This window comes from Gymnodraco acuticeps, unplaced genomic scaffold (genome assembly GCF_902827175.1).
Source record: "Gymnodraco acuticeps unplaced genomic scaffold, fGymAcu1.1, whole genome shotgun sequence".
Lineage (NCBI taxonomy): Eukaryota > Metazoa > Chordata > Actinopteri > Perciformes > Bathydraconidae > Gymnodraco > Gymnodraco acuticeps.
In genome coordinates this window covers 224,746-245,594 of record NW_022990963.1, presented here as the reverse complement: position 1 = coordinate 245,594, position 20,849 = coordinate 224,746, and the positions used below count along the sequence as shown (strand labels likewise).

Sequence of the window (20,849 nt, the reverse complement as noted above, 5' to 3'; positions counted from 1 at the left end):
CATCAGCAGGAGAGGACTCTTTAAAGTAGAGACACACTGATATATACCTGAACATCAGCAGGAGAGGACTCTTTAAAGTAGAGCCACACTGATATACACCTGAACATCAGCAGGAGAGGACTCTTTAAAGTAGAGACACTACATACTGATATACACCTGAACATCAGCAGGAGAGGACTCTTTAAAGTAGAGACACTACATACTGATATACACCTGAACATCAGCAGGAGAGGACTCTTTAAAGTAGAGACTCTACTCACTGATATACCTGAAAATTAGCATTATGTATCCTCTTTAAAGAGAGCTAACATTATACATCCACAGCTTCACATTGTCCCTATCTGTTCTGAAGTGACTCACCATAGTGTAATATCGTCAGCAGGGCACATTCTCAACCTGTAAGTTTCTCTTATTGTTCAGCCTGTTCCCTTTATGTTCTCTATCACAGTACATATTCGTTCTCACAGCATCATTATCGCCACATGCACTTCCATCAAGCAGCGGGACGTCTGCATTCGGGAAGGGAGACAAAGTGCAGCTGACTTTTAATAGAACTTCCTGTCATGGCTTTTTGTTACCGTAGATATGGCACCAGGTGGAGAGACATGGTGCTTTTTATACTGTGTCATTTGGTATCTGAGCTAACATCATGTAAGTGAAGTTCAGCGGATCCCTGTGGTGCTTCTACCTCAACTGTACAGTTTGTTCTCTAATGTAGGATGGGTAGTTTTGAGATGGGAGACACGACTGCTAGCTGGATTTAAAATATGATTTGGCTGTGTCGGGATCAGAAATGCTTGCAGGTGGAGATAGTTAGGAAGGAGAAAATGTAAGATAATATATTTGTTGAAAAAGTTCTGACGGCAACAGAAGGGATTTTATCTTTCGTGTGCTAGACTTGAAGACCCGATTTAAATTAAACCCCGATTGGATTTTTCTCCATCAGCATTTAAATTATTTTACGTCAACAAGCGAGCCATCAAATGGGACTCTGCTCCGTGATTGAAAATCTTCTGTGAATACTTTGTGGTTTCAAACGGGAAGAATTTCATTTTCCCCCAGCTCTATCTGTCACTACCACATCCGCTTTCCTCCTTTTTGAGCTTTAAATATTCTGAAATATTTGCATTTCTACCAGCACATCTACCTGGTAAGGAATACGAAAAATGTACTTCCATTTGAGCGTCTACCTTTGCTCTCCCTTGAAAAAACGTTGGTGAAATCTCAAAAAACGTTCAATTACTTTAACGTTAAACACAAAAATGGCTTGATTTGACAAATGTATCGTATTTGATTTTTTATTTCATGTACTTTTAGGTTCACTTGGTCACCAGGAAAATAACTAAAATATTGAAGACACATCTATAGAACTGGTAAATAAAATGTGACTCTATAAGGGTGACTTTACTGCATCATAACAATTGTTATTTATCAAAGCGAAGTATTGTAGTTGCGAAATTCACTAAATTGTCCCTTCCTGGCTCCCTTACAGTCAAATAGCGGTTATTGTACAGAAAGATTTAAATGTATTCATCTCGTTTCATTCTTAATTTAACGATAGTGGATCTTAGCATAGAGCTGTGGCGCTTTAAAACAATGAATTGGGAAGAATTTAATTTTCCTTCTGAAATACAACAGTTTGAAATTAATTGAATGTAATTTACAGTAAACTTGTCACAATGACTGAAGAGATGTCGGCCTAACGATATCACAGAGGCAGCAATACAAGAGATTTCCATTTCTTTCTATTGTTTTTTGGCTCATTGCTCATTCTGGTCCTATGGGGGTTTTGTACCTCCAGCTTTGTTGGGTTTGTCAGCTTAGAATAAATCACTTTGTCCTGTTGCTCTCCCTCAGGACAGGTGGAGGCCTAACTTTGCCCCTAAAGAGACTTAAGTTGTGGTGGAGGTGCAGGAAAGTTGCTGTGCTTTGGCCTTGCAACGACAACCCATTATTCATTGTGAAAAAGCTCCCTGTCCAAATTCCAGAAAATAAAGCCAGTTGAAATCTTCGGTAGGTTCTCGCGCTGTTAGAAATCATTATCCGGGTGTCCGCGGGGTCTTAACAAGTATTAAAAGTTGATAAGTCAATTTAGCGAAAATGAAGGCGACTAAAAAGTATTAAACGGCATTTCCCAAGGTATTAAATGTTGTAGCTTGTTTTCAATAAGTATATAAATGGTCCAAAGAGGTTGTATTCTACAGTCTGCTTGAATGTAGTCATTGCGTAGGTGTGTAGTGTGATTCTGTGTAGTTTATTTATGGCATCCCGTCGGATATGACGTCATCTGAACAGGACATCGCACGCTCACTGCTTGATAGCGCACGAAGGTCCGTTTACGCCGGTTGCTAAGCAACATCGTTATGGGGAAATGCAAGTCTGCGTCCAAATGGTTGGAAGATAAGGAGGAAGGACAATCGATACTGTATACAGTCAATGTGAGGTAAAGTGTGTCGCCAAGGTAACCGGTTAGAACTCCAAGTGGCGATGAGGTCTTAAAATGTACGGAAAGGGTCTTTAGAAAAGGTCTTAAAAGGTATTACATCTGACTTCAGGATTCCTGCATATACCCTGATAATAGCAAAGGCAAGTTTATTTATTTTAAAAGTAGTAAGAGTTGCAGGTTTCTTGTAGTTTGTTCCAGATATTTGGGGCATAATAACTGAACTTCTCCATGTTTTAGTTCTGACTCTGGAGACAGAAAGCAGACCTGAGAGATCTGGATGGTTCATAATGTAGCAGGAGATCAGAAATGTATTTTGGCTTTTGCATTTTTTTATATATTTGAACGTTTCTCGGGATAAAATATAAATTCTCTGCCCTGTTTTACAAATATCAGACATCACATGACCAGGATAATCAGAAACAGAAGCCCATAGAAATGCATTTGGGCCCTAAAAACCATTCAATGCTTTATAAACCAGCATCAGTATTTTAGGAATCAGTTATTTGACAGACAGGAAACTAGTGCTTCTCCCACGGGTGTTTTTTGAGTGACAGTGAGCCATTATTTCAACTACACCTGTAGACTTTTTGTGGGGCACCGAAGCGTGCAGTTGGTAAACAAGCGATTGCAACGTCTGACCTGTGTCTTCCTACACAACACGTACCAAAACTCTGTGGGAATTTAAACAAGCTGTGCTGCTCAAGATGTTTTTCCACCACAGGGAGTCCATTGTTTGTTACAGCCTGTTCCCACACAGACAAACAGTGGCATTCAAAAAGAAAATGTGTTCGTAAACTTATTTACAAATTCTGCTGCAATGTACCTACATTAGTCAAAGTCAACTTTATCATCAATTTCTGTGTGTGTTGTATCAACATTTCTCACCGTCCAAAAGAATACAAATATATAGAAATATGTGTATATATACACATTAGGGATGGGAATGATTATTCGAAATTATTCAGATATTCGAAAATTAGTTTTTTTTTTTGGGAGGGTGCCTAAGTTGATTAGATATTATCAAATGGAATAATTCAATGTATGCGACAGTGCCATAGCTAAGTGTGTTAGGTCTAAAGGTGTGTTTTGCTCCGCTCACGGTCCCTCACAGCGGGCAGAGCTGCAAGTGCTGATCCCTCTCTCTCGCGTCCGGTTATACTTCACTCGCGTTTATGTCCAAATCCATCAGATCTAGCGAGTTGTAGCTAACGATATGGCTGCTGCCCCTCCCTACACGCAGCCCACGCAGACTCAAACCTCATCTTATGCCCACATTCCAGCTGAGAGGGTCTCCTCTACAGCTGGCCTGATTGTGAATCGCCTCCGCACCCGCCTCTCCCCTGAGTAGACATGCTCATATTCTTAAACTAGAGTATTGAATAGCTGCATTCTGTGCATAGGCCCTGTTATAGGTTGATCTCTGTTGTCACGGGTTACGTTACCCTAACCCGTTGTTCGTGTTTGATCCCTCTTTCATTTAAAAACCAAGTTAAAACAGTCAACTGTTCAAACTGTGATCACCAGTTCAATACATTTGACGAATTCGACTTGGTTTCTATACTTATTTGAACATGTATTAAACATGTTTGGTTTTTTTTGTAAACATTTTTCCCACATTTCTTTTTTTTTTATAGGATATTTACATTTCGGTTAATCGGTTAACCGTTTTTTTTTGTTGAATATTCGAATATACATTTGCTTTCAAATTCCCATCCCTAATATACATGCATACACACAATAAAAAAAGGCACAACAAAAAATATATAAAATTAGCAGTCTTCACTCAAAAAATAATAATACATGTATTTTGTAAGCGCTTTTACAGGTGCTCAAAGTCGCTTTACAGAAGTAGTAAAGAAAAGGATAACAATTAAATATAGTCAAAATCGAGCAATTAAACAACAATCACACATTACAAGTGGGTCAAATGTGGGTAAGTCTTTACATTCATTCAGTGGTGCTTTTGAACTGACACATTTAGTACTCACCGTTCTTTAAGCTTTCTTTTCTGGGCTTTTAAAAGGTTTTATGTTTTGCCTTAGCTCTAAATTACTGTGGCGTTGCACAGCAAAACGGCTGAGGTACAGTACAGGGATAAACTTCCCTTACGGCCCGTCCACACTACAGCTTCAAAAAAATCTTGGAGCTAGGTGTGTCTGAAGCTCGACCAACAACCAATCACATGAATCTCCCGCCCCTGACACACAAGCAGCGGTTTGATTGGCTAGAGCTTGTACTGGCATATGATTTGATTGGCTGACGCTTCCACCGAAAGCTTCAGAAGCTTCAAAAGTTGAACATTGCTCAACTTTTGCAGCCTGAAACGCCAGGAAAGCTCCGCTCTGCTTCCCACAATGCAGTTCGGCGAAAAGTGACGTCACCCCATTCAAAGTGAGGGCAGACGCGTTGGAAACCGTTTTTGAAGCTGTCGAAGCTGTAGTGTGGACGGGCCGTTAGTGTCCAGTTTTCAATGCAACATATTGTGTCCACTGCTCAGAATTGGAGTAAGGGTTTTTTTTCGTGCATCTTCCCAGTCTGCAGGATTAGGGTTGTTGACAGCACAGCAGAGTAATCACTAAAACATGAGCCAGGAGACGACGACTGCACAAATAATTTAAAGACATGTCATAATCACAATGTTGCCCTTTTTGTTAGAGACAAAAGCGCTTGTAAGAAAAGTTGTTCTGTTCTTCCGCAGAATCCCCAGCCACAAAATTAAGTTGCAAAATGGAAAATATATAAATCTTTAATTTCACCAAAAGAGGGAATATCATGCAGTTTCTTTTATATTTTTTATTTATTCATTTGTTTAACAGGGACAGTGCTTGTGATTAATGAACATTTCTGTAAACGTGCCAGAGTTAGCCAAGAGGCTATTTTTCATCTGTAGTCCCTGGACAGATTTGAAAAGTCAACCTAAAACACATTTCATTTTAAACAAGTAAATACAAGACATTTAAAACATGCAACAGACATTACTGGGATACTTAAATAAAACAATTTAAAATACAGAACATTAAAACAAAACAAATAAAACAAAACAAAAGAACACACAGGCAGTGGGTTGTAAGGAGCAGGAGATTGGGTCAGTGTTGGCAGAGCTGATTCCTCACTAAGTATATTTTGAGTTTTGATTTAAATAAAGTGAATGTGGTCTGGTGTCTGATTGGAGGTGGGATTGAGTTCCATCGCTGAGCAGCTTTAACAGAAAATGAAGACTGACTGAAAGAACTTTTTCTGAGTGGAATAATGCAATCTCCTCTCGCTGCACCTCTTGTTACCCTAGTTGTGCGTATGTTAATAAACTGTCTAAGAGGAGGTGAGGTAAGGCCGTTGACAATCTTGTAAAAAAGGCAAGGCAAGTTTATTTATATAGCACCTTTCAACACAAGGCAATTCAAAGTGCTTTACAAAAAATGAAATACATTAAGAAAATGGCATTTAAAATCAGTCATTAAAAAGAAAAGCTAATAAAATAAACATTAAAAGAAAAAGTACATGGATAAAAGTTACAGTGCAGTTTAAGATATGAATAGTTCAATTAAAAGCAGCGGCAAAAAGAAAAGTCTTCAGCCTGGATTTAAAAGTAGTCAGAGTTGCAGCGGACCTGCAGGTTTCTGGGAGTTTGTTCCAGATATTTGGAGCATAATAACTGAACGCTGCTTCTCCATGTTTAGTTCTGACTCTGGGGACAGAGAGGCAAGCATTTGTTTAATGAGGTTTTCGCAGTTTAGCAAGTTGGATTTTTTGAGTATTGGGCAGTGATGCGAAAAAACCGATCTTTTGTCCAGTATTTTGAGTGTTTGTTTGTACAATGACTCCAGTGGTTTTAATGTTGTTGTACTGGCATGTGACCAGGTAGTTAAACAGTAGGTGATGTGTGAGAGAACCATAGAGTGTGTGTACATCAGAGATGCCTCAATTGACATGTAATCTCTGGTGAACCTAAAATTCGACAGACTGAATTTGACCCTTTCCTCCTCCCCTTCCTCCCACACAATGACAGCAGAGAGGGGGGGGAAGTTATGTTTTATTTTAAAAACTAAAAAGGATATCTGGTAGATAAAAAGTTGCTCATGCATATGCAGTCTTTGCAATTATGTCCTCAAGCATTGCGATTAGAATAAGTTATCATTTATTTAAATTCATTAAAAGGTCTCCAGATGATTGAGCTGTTATGATGTCAAATATGAGTTACAATGTTGAGACTTAACTCTACTGAATCCCTAAAGAAAAACATGTACATAATACTCAACTTGTATTGTACAGCAGTGATTCTCAAACTTTTTTCAATAATGTACCCCCTTTGAAAAATAAATTCAGCCAAGTACCCCCTGATCAGCGCAAAACTATTTGTTAGGGGAAAAAAGCCTATATAAAGAGGTACAGCACAGCGCTGCACCATCGGTGTCTGATTTATTAAAACAACAACCTTGTAACTGAGAAACACTTAAATGCTACATTTCAAATGTTTACAATCCATCACTAAATTCATGGGAAACCAATTTGAACATCATGCAATAACACTGAGACGACATTGAACTGATCTTTTGAATAAGTTGTACTTACAATGTAGTGAGAAACATGGGCTTGTGCTTCACTGAGGATCTTTGTCATTCTGACAGCGAGGCAAACTGCAGTTATTACACTTCGCCTTTTGAAATATGTGTAACACCAGTCTATGAATATAAAACCCAAACTGCTCAAACTTCCTTACTTTTCCTAAAATTGGTATATTTATCAATTTTTTTTTTTCATTAACATAAAATAAATCTCACGTACCCCCTGCAGTACTCCAACGTACCCCTAGGGGTCCGTGTACCCCCATTTGAGAACCACTGTTGTACAGGATGTTAGCCCAACATTATTATTATTAACCAGCTACCATTATAGCAACCCAGTCTCACGGCATTTCGTGTTATAGTCACGAAATTTATGTCACACAGAACGATTTTAAAAGCAATGTATTTGTATTGGTAGTATGTCTCGTGCCTGCACCTCGTCTTTTTGTCCGGTCGGGTCTTGGAAGACCAGAAGCTGTGTGGTTCATAAAAACATGTTCTTACTCAATATCTTACCCTAAGCCTATCCCTTTTATTTTAAATTGTATAATGTTGGAGTTTTTTTGCCGTCCGCGAGGAAAATAAATGGCTCAGAGCCTCAGAATACTGACATCTGTATTTCTTAAATCTTATTTTTCCCTCTAATGTGTTATTATTTGGTGCAGGCACGAAACACGCTACCAATAGAAATACATTGCTTCTAAAATCGTTCTGTGTCAGAATACTGAAATCTGTATTTTTTTAAATCTCTTTTTCCTTCAAATTTGTTATTATTTACATTGCTTTTAAAATCGTTCTGCGTGACACGAAGAAAAAAAAATCGTGTTGGTGAACACGAATCAATAGATTAATTTCGTGACTATAACACGAAATCCCGTGAGACTGTGTTGGTTAATCACATAGCTATCATATGCCTAAAACAGTCCTGATGCTCTTCTAGGTAATCATACATCCTGTCATGTACACAGCTACAGTTGGGATGCCTTTGTTATGATGTGGACTCATGATACATAAAAGAATACATTCAGAATCTTCCCAACCAAAAGGGTTTTACGTTTAGCATTAGCCTTGCTCTCTAATTCAATGCAGAATCTGCAGAAGTGAAACAACATTAGCTAGCTATCTACTGTAGCTAACAGGCTAGGACAGCAAAACAGTGTAAATATCCCACTTCTTACAAACTACTATCACTATTTCTGTTTCTCTGTTGTATTCTTCAGGCTCGGGGCAGATGTATCATTACTTTGAGCAATACATTAAAGGTCCCTTATTATAGCCTACTGTTGGCGGGAGTTACCTTGGTTGCTGATTGGCTAATGGTTACACAAGCAAAAAAATCGTTATGACATCACAAAGTAGCCAAAATCTGAGTTCATTTTCAGACAGGTTTTTATAGAAATGGATCAAAAAGAGAGAGAATCTTTGTTCCTGAAACTTTCAGAGTCTCTTTCCACAGAGGGGACACATGTTGATGTAGAAGAGACATGAAGAAGAGGGGACACATGTTGATGTAGAAGAGACATGAAGAAGAGGGGACACATGTTGATGTAGAAGAGACATGAAGAAGAGGGGACACATGTTGATGTAGAAGAGACATGAAGAAGAGGGGACACATGTTGATGTAGAAGAGACACGAAGAAGAGGGGACACATGTTGATGTAGAAGAGACACGGAGAAGAGGGGACACATGCTGATGTAGAAGAGACATGGAGAAGAGGGGACACATGTTGATGTAGAAGAGACATGAAGAAGAGGGGACACATGTTAATGTAGAAGAGACACGAAGAAGAGGGGACACATGTTGATGTAGAAGAGACATGAAGAAGAGGGGACACATGTTGATGTAGAAGAGACATGAAGAAGAGGGGACACATGTTGATGTAGAAGAGACATGAAGAAGAGGGGACACATATTGATGTAGAAGAGACATGAAGAAGAGGGGACACATGTTGATGTAGAAGAGACATGAAGAAGAGGGGACACATATTGATGTAGAAGAGACATGAAGAAGAGGGGAACACATGCTGATGTAGAAGAGCCATGAAGAAGAGGGACACATGCTTGATGTAGAAGAGACATGAGAAGAGGGGACACATGTTGATGTAGAAGAGACATGGAGAAGAGGGGACACATGTTGATGTAGAAGAGACATGAAGAAGAGGGGACACATGTTAATGTAGAAGAGACACGAAGAAGAAGGGGACACATGTTGAATGAGAAGAGACATGAAGAAGAGGGGACACATGTTATGTAGAAGAGACACGAAGAAGAGGGGACACATATTGATGTAGAAGAGACATGAAAAGAGGGGACACATGCTGATGTAGAAGAGACATGAAGAAGAGGGGACACATGTTGATGTAGAAGAGACATGAAGAAGAGGGGACACATATTGATGTAGAAGAGACCATGAAGAAGAGGGGGACACAATGCTGATGTAGAAGGAGACATGAAGAAGAGGGGACACATGTTGATGTAGAAGAGACATGAAGAAGAGGGGACACATGCTGATGTAGAAGAGACATGAAGAAGAGGGGACACATGTTGATGTAGAAGAGACATGAAGAAGAGGGGACACATGCTGATGTAGAAGAGACATGAAGAAGAGGGGACACATGCTGATATAGAAGAGACATGAAGAAGAGGGGACACATGCTGATGTAGAAGAGACATGAAGAAGAGGGGACACATGCTGATGTAGAAGAGACATGAAGAAGAGGGGACACATGCTGATGTAGAAGAGACATGAAGAAGAGGGGGACACATGCTGATGTAGAAGAGACATGAAGAAGAGGGGACACATGCTGATGTAGAAGAGACATGAAGAAGAGGGGACACATGCTGATATAGAAGAGACATGAAGAAGAGGGGACACATGCTGATGTAGAAGAGACATGAAGAAGAGGGGACACATATTAATGTAGAAGAGACATGAAGAAGAGGGGACACATGTTGATGTAGAAGAGACATGAAGAAGTAGATTCTGTATGATAGGTCCCCTTTAAATGTATCATGCCCAAGCTGTGTATGCCTTCAGCAGTTTGGTGTTGATCGCCGCTCTCTTGCCCCCCTGATTGCTTCCCTCTGTGCTCGGCTGTTATCAGGCAGCGTCAGCCTGGTGCTAGTTGGCCCAGATTTACAGTCCTCCTGCCAGAAGGGCTCCAAAACCACAACAGGCATCTGCAGCTACAACACCTACAGAATAAACACTGATTTACAGTATGCAAAGCTGCCCTCAAAGGATATTCTAAGTGTTAATTATACTCGGAACAGAAATGCATGCCTTGTTATAGCTTTTCGGTACATTTTGCTTTTGTTTTCAGAATTGACGCGTACGAGGAATTTGACTTGATGTCATGGTGCATACATCAAAGTAAAACAAAAATGTAAAAACACAGATTGTGAACTATTTTTGAAAACTATAATAACATCAAAAAATATTTAAAAATTGTGAAATATAACAGTATTTACGTAAAAATGGAATGGAATAAAATATGGAATAAAATTCGGCAGTAATATAAAAAGAAAACGGATATATTGTGCTTTGTAACTTTCATTGTGCTGCAAGTCTTTGCATGGTACAGCTTGTTGTTTGGAGCGTGTGGTTGGTGGACAGCAGGCTGTGACCTGGTTTTGAATTGCTCTTTGAGGTTTATTCGGTTACATTTATTTGACGTGTCTTTCAGAAGAAATAACAATTGAATTGACCCAATATTTCAACCTCGAGCAAACGAGCCTGCCATGCGTTTTTCATGTTGAAATGCCATCTAAATGTCAGAATCAGTCACAGTTTATTCTCTAATTAAATAATACTTAATTAAATGGGCAGCCGAAATGTCATAAACGATTCTGTTCTTTCACTTCTGACTCTATCAAGTCTTGATGCATTGCAGGTTTTTTCAATTAGGCAGCGTAATGAGTTGTGACGTTATTCCAAACAACACAATAATTCCTTTCTTTTTGTTTTAGTTTATTTGTATAGGCACTTCTCTGGAGGCCTTTGCAGCAGGCCTCCTTAAAGTGTTTAGATGTGCTTGTTAGATTAAGAGAACTTAATTAAAACATGATTAAACGAATCGTCTTTAATACGGAAGTAGGGAATGAGTCCTTACCCCAAGTGAAGGAGTTCAAGTATCTCGGGGTCTTGTTCTCGAGTGATGGAACAATGGAGCGTGAGATGGGCCGGAGAATCGGAGCAGCGGGAGCGGCACTGCAGTCGCTTTACCGCACCGTTGTGACGAAAAGGGAGCTGAGCCAGAAGGCAGGTTCGGGCACCTAGTAAGGATGCCACCTGGGCGCCTCCCTAGAGAGGTGTTCCAGGCACGTCCAACTGGGAAGAGACCGAGGGGTAGACCTAGGACCAGGTGGAGGGATGATATCTCTTCGCTGGCCTGGGAGCGCCTTGGGATCCCCCAGTCAGAGCTGGTTGATGTCGCCAGGGAAAAGAACGTTTGGGGCTCTCTGCTGGAACTGATACCCCCGAGACCCGACCACGGATAAGCGGGAGAAGATGGATGTCTTTAATACATTTGAGGCTTGTAAAATCGTATTTACGATAAAGCAGTGAAGAAACCTCTTTGGCTCTCAACCATGATTAGATTTTCACGATAAACTCTTTCAATGTTTTCTGATCACTCATCACATCATGTACTTCTCCAAACCTTCATACCCTAAAGATTGAGCAGAGAGGAAATGAGAAGTTTAAGGTGTCGGAGTTGTCTTATTGTACCTGTTCCCTCGTCAGCTTTAGTGCCTGACGCTCTGTAGCCTTGAGATATTATCGCTCTACGATGAGTATTGGCTGTGTTACTTATTACAGGACGACGTTTGTTTTGTGCTCAGAATCTTTATCTAGTCATTTGCTGTAAAAAGGAACACACAGGAGAGGTGTTAGAGCAGGGTTTAAATCATGCGTCGGTGTCCAGAATACCACTCAGCCAATTACTAGTGATAGGAAAATACTATAAACACGTTCAGACAGGAATTTAAAAGCTTCTGTTCTACAAGAATCTTAATGAGACCAAGATGTACGCAGTTCAGACGGCCTATTTGTGGTGTCGACATATTGTTTTTGGAGTGGGAGTCGTATGAATTCTCAGCTCAATAATAGAGTTTCTGCTTCCTTTTTGAACTTGTTACAGCACGAAAAATAACAGATGTGATTACTATCCTGCAGTCCTGAAGATGTGAAGAGAGAGTGGAAAATATGATTACATGCAGCAGGTACAAAAGATTATAGAAGAGTCTTCCAGCTGAGGAACTCGCCTTTTTTAGAATTGAAACCAAAATGTATTTTTCACAATTCTCCAAATCCCTGATTCGATTTGAATTTACATTTTAAGGTATTATACGGAATTTGTGCTTAATTAATTTGTCACTTAAGTTACTAAATATGCATATTAAAAACAAACCAAGTAGTTTTGTTTAAAGGAGTAGTTTAAACCTGAAGTTTTTTATATAGATTTGTGTGCATGTTAATGGTCTGCAAAGACTAAAATCCCTGTGTTCCCTCCATTGGACTCCTTTCTTTAACATCACTATGTAACACTCACGCTTCTATTGGCTAGTGCTCCAACAAATTGTACGTGATAGGCTAGGAGGCGGGACATCTCTAAGCTGTTTACCAATCATAACAGAGTCGACCAGCTAACCAATCAGAGCAGACTGGGCTCTTGTTTCAGACAGAGGGTGAAAAGAGGTGCTGCAGCACAGACAGTATGAGAACAATAAAGAGCTTTCTGAACATTAAAGCCTGGAGACATGAAGTAGAGACACTACATACTGATATACACCTGAACATCAGCAGGAGAGGACTCTTTAAAGTAGAGACACTACATACTGATATACACCTGAACATCAGCAGGAGAGGACTCTTTAAAGTAGAGACACTACATACTGATATACACCTGAACATCAGCAGGAGAGGACTCTTTAAAGTAGAGACACTACATACTGATATACACCTGAACATCAGCAGGAGAGGACTCTTTAAAGTAGAGACACTACATACTGATATACACCTGAACATCAGCAGGAGAGGACTCTTTAAAGTAGAGACACTACATACTGATATACACCTGAACATCAGCAGGAGAGGACTCTTTAAAGTAGAGACACTACATACTGATATACACCTGAACATCAGCAGGAGAGGACTCTTTAAAGTAGAGACACTACATACTGATATACACCTGAACATCAGCAGGAGAGGACTCTTTCAAGTAGAGACACTACATACTGATATACACCTGAACATCAACAGGAGAGGACTCTTTAAAGTAGAGACACTACATACTGATATACACCTGAACATCAGCAGGAGAGGACTCTTTAAAGTAGAGACACTACATACTGATATACACCTGAACATCAGCAGGAGAGGACTCTTTAAAGTAGAGACACTACATACTGATATACACCTGAACATCAGCAGGAGAGGACTCTTTAAAGTAGAGACACTACATACTGATATACACCTGAACATCAGCAGGAGAGGACTCTTTCAAGTAGAGACACTACATACTGACATACACCTGAACATCAGCAGGAGAGGACTCTTTAAAGTAGAGACACTACATACTGATATACACCTGAACATCAGCAGGAGAGGACTCTTTCAAGTAGAGACACTACATACTGATATACACCTGAACATCAGCAGGAGAGGACTCTTTAAAGTAGAGACGCTACATACTGATATACACCTGAACATCAGCAGGAGAGGACTCTTTAAAGTAGAGACACTACATACTGATATACACCTGAACATCAGCAGGAGAGGACTCTTTAAAGTAGAGACGCTACATACTGATATACACCTGAACATCAGCAGGAGAGGACTCTTTAAAGTAGAGACGCTACATACACCTGAAACGGAAGCAAAAATATGTCCTCTTTAAGTTATTTGGAATAAAACTTCCACTGTGATGTGTCTAAAAAGTACTTTTCCATCTCCAGGAACAACATAACTTCATACTTTTATTATTTTTTGTTGCCCCAATTGTCCAGCTGGTTGTACTCCTTTGAGCTGCTATAGTTCTTGTACTTATCTCTGTATGTCGTGCGCCTTTCAGACTTTGACTGGAGCTCCTTCTGGCTGTGGAGTCGCTTCCTGGACTACATGCAGTGCGTGCTGTCCTTCACGCTGATGGCCTCCTACGCCACTTACCTCTTCCTGGACTCGATGCTTTTCGTGGAGACCCTCGGTTTCCTGGCTGTCTTCACTGAGGCGATGCTGGGAACCCCGCAGCTCTACTGCAACTACCAGAACAAATCCACAGAGGGCATGAGGTATGTTTTAATAATAATACTAATACTGCAGTATCCGCACACTGAAAGTCCTGCATGTAGTGAAAATGAACTACTCGTGTTTGAAGAAACAAAAAACAATGTAACAGCATGAACCACTATGTCTTCATTACTGTAATTTCTTTGTCCTCAGCCTTGAGTATAATTTACAATCAGTCGGTTGACAATCAAAACAAAGCTTGTTGCATCCTCGATTAATGATTTATCCTGATGATGAGTGCTGTTTTATTTACGAGAGCCACTTCCATCACAAGCAGCTCTCACTCGAAAGCAAAGGCTGCAGATTGTATTGATCATTAACACTGACACATGTTTATTAAGTATTTCTGGCACCTGTCGAACAGGAAATAAAGCCGGGCTCCTGACAACTAATTATTATGCTGACATGACATTTAACCCTCTGAAGTTTCTCTGGAAATCGATATGCTAATGAGGTATTCTGTCTTTCAGCTAATGTGTCATTTGGGCTCATTAAGGTTGATATGCATCACGTCTCAGGCTGTAATTAGAGGCATTGACGTAATATAGATGTTTCTATATCCTATGCAGGTTGAACATATTTACCACTAGCCTTTTAAGCTGGAGACAAGCCCAAAGAAAATATTTTTTAATTAGTCTATAAGTGTGTAGTACTTTCTTTTGACACAATATTTGTTATTACATTTTTCAATAACATTATATTTAAAGGTTATACGTACATCACAACACAGAGGTGCTGTATTCAAAAGACACATAAACAAACAAATTCATCATATTACATTTTAATTTCTCTAGCCTGCCGTAAACAATGAAGCAACGTTCCTCTGGTGTCATTGTGAGTGTGTTTAAAAATGAAACGCAATGAATGACTTGACAAAGAACAGACTTCAAGCAGATAAGAAATATGACAAAGAGGAACGTCTTAAGGCCCGGACACACCGAGCCGATGTCTGGCCGTCGATGAGCGTCCTGTCGCCCTACTCAGATTGGTGTGTCCCGCACCGTTGTGTCTTTTCGGCCGTGCCGACACCTTCCGCCTCCCGATTCAACATGTTGAATCGGGAGGCGGTCGGCTAAAGGCCGTCGGCCAAATAAATCACTCTGATTGGCTGTTCAGCTTAGCGAATCAGTGCATGAGAAGCGAAACGGAAGTGAAGAAGGCACACACAGACGGCTATTATTTTTCATTTTCCAGTATAGAATTGAATTGAGAGGGATGAAACCCTCTTTAATGGTCGCACATGCAGAGCACACAGCACACAGTCAAATGTATTGTCTGCATTTAACCCATCCTGGTACCAGGAGTCTAGTACTAGCAGTCTAGCGCCAGGAGTCTAGCGCCAGGAGTCTAGCGCCAGGAGTCTAGCACCAGGAGTCTAGCGCCAGGAGTCTAGCGCCAGGAGTCTAGTACCAGGAGTCTAGCGCCAGGAGTCTAGTACCAGGAGTCTAGCGCCAGGAGTCTAGTACCAGGAGTCTAGCGCCAGGAGTCTAGTACCAGAAGTCTAGCACCAGGAGTCTAGTGCCAGGAGTCTAGCGCCAGGAGTCTAGTACCAGGAGTCTAGCGCCAGGAGTCTAGCACCAGGAGTCTAGTACCAGGAGTCTAGCGCCAGAAGTCTAGCACCAGGAGTCTAGCACCAGGAGTCTAGCGCCAGGAGTCTAGCGCCAGGAGTCTAGCACCAGGAGTCTAGTACCAGGAGTCTAGTACCAGGAGTCTAGTACCAGGAGTCTAGCACCAGAAGTCTAGCACCAGGAGTCTAGTACCAGGAGTCTAGTGCCAGGAGTCTAGTACCAGGAGTCTAGCGCCAGGAGTCTAGCACCAGGAGTCTAGTGCCAGGAGTCTAGCACCAGGAGTCTAGTACCAGGAGTCTAGTGCCAGGAGTCTAGCACCAGGAGTCTAGTACCAGGAGTCTAGCGCCAGAAGTCTAGCACCAGGAGTCTAGCACCAGGAGTCTAGCGCCAGAAGTCTAGCACCAGGAGTCTAGTACCAGGAGTCTAGCACCAGAAGTCTAGTACCAGGAGTCTAGCACCAGGAGTCTAGCGCCAGGAGTCTAGTGCCAGGAGTCTAGCACCAGGAGTCTAGTACCAGGAGTCTAGCGCCAGGAGTCTAGCACCAGAAGTCTAGCACCAGGAGTCTAGTACCAGGAGTCTAGTACCAGGAGTCTAGCGCCAGGAGTCTAGTACCAGGAGTCTAGTACCAGGAGTCTAGCGCCAGGAGTCTAGCACCAGAAGTCTAGCACCAGGAGTCTAGTACCAGGAGTCTAGTACCAGGAGTCTAGCGCCAGGAGTCTAGCACCAGAAGTCTAGCACCAGGAGTCTAGTACCAGGAGTCTAGCGCCAGGAGTCTAGCACCAGAAGTCTAGCACCAGGAGTCTAGCGCCAGGAGTCGAGCGCCAGGAGTCTAGCGCCAGGAGTCTAGCACCAGGAGCAGTGGGCAGCTATTGTACAGCGCCCGGGGAGCAATGGCAGTGAGGGGGGAAGGGGGGTGTCCGGTGCCTTGCTCAAGGGCACCGCGGCAGGGCAGGAGGTTTACTGGGACCTCTCCAAGTAGCAGACCACACTCCATATTTAGGTCTAGTCGGGGACTTGAACCGGCGACCCTACAGCTCCCAGTCCAAGCCCCAACTGACAGAGCACTAAACATGTTTTCGATTATAAGTCGTGATGTGAAACAGTCCGTGATGGACGAGAGTGAAAATGGAACGCATGCTATTTGTTGTTTGTATATATCACGCAGTCTGTCTTCCGGTTGTTGCCTCTTTTGAATGATGAATACACACTACCGCCGCCTGCTGGTAAGGAGAGTTATTTCCACTCCCGCATGCGCAGTGCGTACGTGCTACTTGGCCGTCGGCTGAAGTCTTTGCTGTGTGTTCCTGTTGGCCAAGACGCAGGAGACGTGAGGCGACACAACAATCGGGTCCGTCGGGACGTGATCTTTGGTGTCAGCTTGCTGTGTCAGGGCCTTTTCAAAGTAATTGAAATGATGAATCTATATGTCAAAAGACTTGCAATGTAACACACTGATACGAAACCCCCCAGTTGCTTTCTGCAGCAGAAAGATAACAAAACTCCAGCAGGGCTTCATGTCAACTTAACCGGCCATAACAGCTCCCTCTCTGTCCCATGCCTTGTTTATTGTTTATTTATTTTTGTTTGTTTGTACTTCCTACCCTCTGTCTGCCACCCTCATTGTTCACGGAGCTTGTGACTACCCAATTTGCGAGTTGGTCTGCCGTAAACGTATATCACATTTGTATATGATAATGTATGAAGTCAACAAAAATAATCTTAGTTATCTGCAGAGATGGCAAAAGTACACACATCCTTTACTCAAGTAGAAGTACAGATACTGGTGTTTAAAAATACTCTGGTAGAAGTACTGACTAATATTCTTTACTCAAGTAAAAGTAAAGAAGCTTTGAAATGTACTTCAGTGAAAAGTACCCATAACTAGCAGCTGTTTTAAAGAGTACCTGACCTCCCTTTATATTAATAGAACAATAATGTCATTGTTAGCTAATGAATGTTTCCATGCTGAACAACGGCAACATGACAACGTTTCCATTGGTCCCTCTTCTTTAGAGAAGACCAGGAAATGATGGATACACGGATCGTGTTCAAATCAATAGGCACGCAATGACTCTAAAGAATAATGATCACGCACCAAACACACATTCAGACTAAAGGAACCAGCTGTTTGGAAAATGAGAGAAGTAGAAAGTACAGGTATTTGAGTTCAACATGTGAGAAGTAGAAAGTACAGGTATTTGAGTTCAACATGTAAGAAGTAGAAAGTACAGGTATTTGGGTTCAACATGTAAGAAGTAGAAAGTACAGGTATTTGTGTTCAACATGTAAGAAGTAGAAAGTACAGGTATTTGAGTTCAACATGTAAGAAGTAGAAAGTACAGGTATTTGTGTTCAACATGTAAGAAGTAGAAAGTACAGGTATTTGTGTTCAACATGTAAGAAGTAGAAAGTACAGGTATTTGAGTTCAACATGTAAGAAGTAGAAAGTACAGGTATTTGTGTTCAACATGTAAGAAGTAGAAAGTACAGGACAGGTATTTGGCTTCAACATGTAAGAAGTAGAAAGTACAGGTATTTGTGTTCAACATGTAAGAAGTAGAAAGTACAGGTATTTGAGTTCAACATGTAAGAAGTAGAAAGTACAGGTATTTGAGTTCAACATGTAAGAAGTAGAAAGTACAGGTATTTGAGTTCAACATGTAAGAAGTAGAAAGTACAGGTATTTGTGTTCAACATGTAAGAAGTAGAAAGTACAGGTATTTGTGTTCAACATGTAAGAAGTAGAAAGTACAGGTATTTGAGTTCAACATGTAAGAAGTAGAAAGTACAGGTATTTGTGTTCAACATGTAAGAAGTAGAAAGTACAGGTATTTGTGTTCAACATGTAAGAAGTAGAAAGTACAGGTATTTGAGTTCAACATGTAAGAAGTAGAAAGTACAGGTATTTGTGTTCAACATGTAAGAAGTAGAAAGTACAGGACAGGTATTTGGCTTCAACATGTAAGAAGTAGAAAGTACAGGTATTTGTGTTCAACATGTAAGAAGTAGAAAGTACAGGTATTTGTGTTCAACATGTAAGAAGTAGAAAGTACAGGTATTTGAGTTCAACATGTAAGAAGTAGAAAGTACAGGTATTTGTGTTCAACATGTAAGAAGTAGAAAGTACAGGACAGGTATTTGGGTTCAACATGTAAGAAGTAGAAAGTTCAGGTATTTGGGTTCAACATGTAAGAAGTAGAAAGTACAGGTATTTGTGTTCAACATGTAAGAAGTAGAAAGTACAGGTATTTGGGTTCAACATGTAAGAAGTAGAAAGTACAGGTATTTGAGTTCAACATGTAAGAAGTAGAAAGTTCAGGTATTTGGGTTCAACATGTAAGAAGTAGAAAGTACAGGTATTTGGGTTCAACATGTAAGAAGTAGAAAGTACAGGTATTTGGGTTCAAAATGTAAGAAGTAGAAAGTACCGGTATTTGTGTTCAACATGTAAGAAGTAGAAAGTACAGGTATTTGTGTTCAACATGTGAGAAGTAGAAAGTACAGGTATTTGGGTTCAAAATGTAAGAAGTAGAAAGTACAGGTATTTGTGTTCAACATGTAAGAAGTAGAAAGTACAGGTATTTGTGTTCAACATGTAAGAAGTAGAAAGTACCGGTATTTGTGTTCAACATGTAAGAAGTAGAAAGTACAGGTATTTGTGTTCAACATGTGAGAAGTAGAAAGTACAGGTATTTGGGTTCAAAATGTAAGAAGTAGAAAGTACAGGTATTTGAGTTCAACATGTAAGAAGTAGAAAGTACAGGTATTTGTGTTCAACATGTAAGAAGTAGAAAGTACAGGTATTTGTGTTCAACATGTAAGAAGTAGAAAGTACAGGTATTTGTGTTCAACATGTAAGAAGTAGAAAGTACAGGTATTTGAGTTCAACATGTAAGAAGTAGAAAGTACAGGTATTTGTGTTCAACATGTAAGAAGTAGAAAGTACAGGTATTTGTGTTCAACATGTAAGAAGTAGAAAGTACAGGTATTTGTGTTCAACATGTAAGAAGTAGAAAGTACAGATATTTGAGTTCAACATGTAAGAAGTAGAAAGTACAGGTATTTGGGTTCAACATGTAAGAAGTAGAAAGTACAGGTATTTGAGTTCAACATGTAAGAAGTAGAAAGTACAGGTATTTGGGTTCAAAATGTAAGAAGTAGAAAGTACAGGTATTTGAGTTCAACATGTAAGAAGTAGAAAGTACAGGTATTTGAGTTCAACATGTAAGAAGTAGAAAGTACAGGTATTTGGGTTCAACATGTAAGAAGTAGAAAGTACAGGTATTTGAGTTCAACATGTAAGAAGCAGAAAGTACAGGTATTTGGGTTCAACATGTAAGAAGTAGAAAGTACAGGTATTTGGGTTCAACATGTAAGAAGTAGAAAGTTCAGGTATTTGGGTTCAACATGTAAGAAGTAGAAAGTACAGGTATTTGGGTTCAACATGTAAGAAGTAGAAAGTACAGGTATTTGAGTTCAACATGTAAGAAGTAGAAAGTACAGGTATTTGGGTTCAAAATGTAAGAAGTAGAAAGTACAGGTATTTGAGTTCAACATGTAAGAAGTAGAAAGTACAGATATTTGAGTTCAACATGTAAGAAGTAGAAAGTACAGGTATTTGGGTTCAACATGTAAGAAGTAGAAAGTACAGGTATTTGAGTTCAACATGTAAGAAGTAGAAAGTACAGGTATTTGGGTTCAAAATGTAAGAAGTAGAAAGTACAGGTATTTGAGTTCAACATGTAAGAAGTAGAAAGTACAGGTATTTGAGTTCAAAATGTAAGAAGTAGAAAGTACAGGTATTTGTGTTCAACATGTAAGAAGTAGAAAGTACAGGTACTTGTGTTCAAAATGTAAGAAGTCAAAGTAAAAAGTCATCAGAAAAATAAGTAGTGGAGTAAAGTACTGATACCAGAGAAATGTACTTAAGTACAGTAACGAAGTATTTGAACTCCACTACTTCCCACCTCTGGTTATCTTGCGCT

General features: G+C 40.3%; 1 protein-coding gene across 2 annotated transcripts in view; it reads left to right on the top strand.

Moving 5' to 3' along the window:
- The window catches only part of LOC117558791 (solute carrier family 66 member 2), a 53,391-nt gene that overhangs the window by 19,479 nt on the left and 13,063 nt on the right, over positions 1 to 20,849 (top strand). For both annotated transcript variants that reach the window (XM_034235182.1, XM_034235183.1), the window contains one exon: positions 14,082 to 14,298. In XM_034235182.1, coding sequence (XP_034091073.1) covers positions 14,082 to 14,298 — 217 coding nt within the window. The remainder of the gene's footprint in view (positions 1 to 14,081; positions 14,299 to 20,849) is intronic.